The following is a 3,529-nucleotide window of genomic DNA, read 5'->3' as shown; positions in this document are numbered from 1 at the left end:
AAATACTCCTGGTTTTTCTGATTTAGTTTAAATATTCAGGTTTTTCCGATTTAGTTTAAATATTCCTGGTTTTCCTGATTTAGTTTAAATATTCCTGGTTTGTGGCAGTAAGCTGCAGCGGCTGGAGCAGTACACCTCCACTCGGCTGCTGGCCCAGTTCGATGAGGATCTGCAGAACGTCCAGAAGATCTCCATGAGGATCAACACCGGGAACATCATCGGCCCTCGCTACAAGATCAGGCTGCTGAGGATTCGCTTCACTCCGCTGGAGCGACCCGACAGGTCAGAGGTCACCACACTCATCATCTAAATTGATGGTTTTAAACCTTTTACGATTTATTTTTGGACTTCTGGCTCAGTTCTCTCAGTTTCCCTCTTTGTTTCAAACTGTTTTTACATCATTCTGATAGTTTTGTGCCTTAAATTTAAAACCAATCAGATTTCAAGTCCAGTAACAGATAAAAGTACAACAAGATTTAATCAATAAAACAACAAAGAAAGGATTATGATGCCATTTTTACGACTTTATTCATGTATTATCACAATTTTATTTTTGGAATTTTTACAAGTATTCTGGCATTAATATGACTTTATTCTCATATTATTATGACTTTTTTCTGGTATTACTAATAAAGTCATATAACTAACAATGTGGTATGAATAAAGTCACACCATAATATGACTTTATTCTGGTATTATCATATTGTATTCTGGAATTATTGTGACTATTTTCATAACATTATGACTTTACTCTTGTAATAAACAAATACATCCTTATCCAGGCCCTAATACTCCGTCACATCCTGAGCTGTAGAGGAGCTTAGCTTTGTTTTGTTTTTTGAGAATCAGAAAACATCTAATTAAAATAAACTCTAGAGCTTCTAATAGTAAATTCTGCATATTGAACTGAAGGTTAAATGATTCAAACTAAGATCTTTGGGTGATCTCTCTATGTTCTGAATCAGTTCCCGTCTTTGTGTTTGAGAGGAAAATGTTTTTCTGTCGTTTTGCCGCCATCAGGCCGGTGATGTGCCGCTTCGACATCATCATGGAGGAAAACACAGAGGTGGCGTTCAGACCTCTGCCCTGCGACTCTCGCCTCTGACGTTTCCATGGAAACCAACCCGACTGAAACCCAGGTCGGACTCGGCTCTGACTGGTGACCTGCCGCCGCTGTCGGTCGCCCCTGGTAACCAGAACCAGGAAGTGGACGGTTGATGCTGAGGACAGATTAGAACCAGAGATGAAACTCTGGATTATTAATCCAGTCGGCTTCAGTTACTCAGTGGCTGCAGAGCCTCGTTTAATAAAGAGGTCCGTTAAAGACTTAGCTGCTAAACAGAGAACTACATATTCATTACATTCATGCAGTCTGTTCATTGGCTGCATGTTACCTTTTAAAGTAGCCTTGATAATTATCTCTGAAGCTGTTTTTTGGCGACTGGCTGCTGCTTTACTCAGGTATAAACACACATAAACTCAATAAACTCAGCAAAGAACCAGTTTAAACTGGATCTTTAGTTAGCAGCAGCTCATCACAAAGACAAAAACTATGATTTTTCATGTCATTTTAGGAAGGTAGATAATTTGCAGTTGACCAGAATCTGCTCATTTTTAGCTTACTAATGACCTGCCTGCTGGAAAATCACTAATTTTATCAGCAAACACTCTTCAGTGTGGAAGGAAAGGTGTCAAATCAAATGAAACACAAAAGCAGCAGGAAGTTTAAACTGTTCATTCACGCAGAGAGCTGATGAACGTTTCACTGCTTTTCACTTCATATTTACAGTTTTAGATGTTTCCTGTTTGATGTTGCAGGTAACAAGGACTTTTTGCCAATTTGATAAAATACCAAATTGTAGTCGTAAGATGCAGAAATTTATTTTTATAGTGTAATTACTAGTAAAAACTCATGACAGGAATGAAAATCTGAATATGGTGTGTTACTTATCTATCTTCACTTTTGCAGTCTGAACTAAAAAGTACCAATATCTCATGATCTGCTAAATGTCTTAACTCTTCCTGTCCAGATTATGAGAAAGTTTGAAGCCATGTTGCTGTTTATTTCTAGAAACTTCAGATCAGTCTCAGGATTGTAAAAACACATTTCTTCTATCTGTGCCTTTTTTTCAGCAGCTATGACTATTTTTAATCTGCGGCTCCTTTTAAAGATCCATCTGAAGATGCTAACATTTCTGCTGCAGTGATGTGAGGAATCCTACCAGGACCAGTGTTTAGTAGTGAATGTGACACACTGAGCAGCAGATTCTCTTCTGTACGATTTATAGAAAATATCTGCTTTTTTGTGCATTATTTTCACAGTGTCAAAAACTACAATAAAAACCAATGAATCAATGTTTGATTTGGTCTTATTGGTTGAAGAATTAAAGTTGGATGTTTGTATCACCACTAACTGCAAAGGCGGCGGAGCTTAAAGCAATCAGGGATAATTGGTTACTAATTCCTGAGGTGTGTTTATGGACAAACTGAAGCTCAAACACAAAGAAAATATCAAACTAGTCACATCAGATTGTAACCATGGTAATACAACAACCTTATTTTTTACCATTAAAATCTTTTAGTTTAATAAAGCACTTTCATGGTAGTGTTTATGCAGTCCTGGTTGATACTGTAGCCATTTCAGATGGACTTCACCATTCATATTGAATTCCAAAAACGTTTAGAACAATTACAGAGACAGTGTTTAAATTAAAAATATTTTTTTAAATTTGTTTAGCATATATTCTGAATGTAATAAGTTTGAGAAATCCTCATTTCTTTTAAAAAAAAAACATGTTTTTTTAGGCTGAATATTTCGTGTTGATAAATGTGATAATCACAGATTATGTAAGTTGCCTTGTTGTATTTTCTGTGGCTTTTTTAAGTCTCTTTTGGTTATTTTTAGCGCTGCCATCGGTTGTGACTCGCTAAACGTGTGTGAGCAGCTAAAACTGCGCTGACCCATATTACAGCTGCCAGCTTCGGTTTGTAATAACTGTGACGTAACACCGCCGCTGGGGGGGCCTGCTTGTGCCTGGCACGTGCGCGCCGACACGAGCCAATTTGATAGCCGCGTGAGGAGAACAGACGAAGGAGGAGGAAGAAAACGATGCAGTTCAACCTAAAACTACTTTATGCTGTAATTATAAACATATGACGAGTCATTTTTAACGTTTTATTTATACAGAAGAAGGTTTATTCTGCCGCCACGCAGTTCCTCTACCTGGTTGCTAGGAGACGCAGTGCGGCGTGAGCTGGCGCATTAATATGTAAATTAGACAAATGGTGATGCGGCCACAGATTCGAAAGTATTTCATTTGAACAAAATACAAATTTGTTCCCGTTTTTATTCAAATATAGAAGACATTACCTTCCTTTTACTAGATAAACTTCCTCTTAATTATTGTGTCTCTATATTAATGTATATATTTTCTAATACATAAAAAGTAAAAACAGTTGTTAGCTTAATTTTGAGCAGTTAGCTTATTTCATTTGAGACAAAAACCTTAAATATGGTTAAAATATTGTC

The 3,529-nt window shown here is 37.0% G+C and overlaps 1 protein-coding gene across 1 annotated transcript in view; it reads left to right on the top strand.

Annotated features, from left to right (window-relative positions):
* Positions 1-2,355, top strand: part of lipib (lipase, member Ib) — a 12,001-nt gene extending 9,646 nt beyond the window's left edge. Inside the window, exons 9-10 of the mRNA XM_007541549.2 lie at positions 109-282; positions 1,021-2,355. Coding sequence (XP_007541611.1) covers positions 109-282; positions 1,021-1,105 — 259 coding nt within the window. The 3' untranslated portion in view covers positions 1,106-2,355. The remainder of the gene's footprint in view (positions 1-108; positions 283-1,020) is intronic.
* Positions 2,356-3,529: the final 1,174 nt, after the last annotated feature.

Source organism: Poecilia formosa, unplaced genomic scaffold (assembly GCF_000485575.1).
Source record: "Poecilia formosa unplaced genomic scaffold, Poecilia_formosa-5.1.2 Scaffold616, whole genome shotgun sequence".
Taxonomy (NCBI): domain Eukaryota; kingdom Metazoa; phylum Chordata; class Actinopteri; order Cyprinodontiformes; family Poeciliidae; genus Poecilia; species Poecilia formosa.
This window is presented reverse-complemented; position numbering and strand designations above follow the sequence as displayed.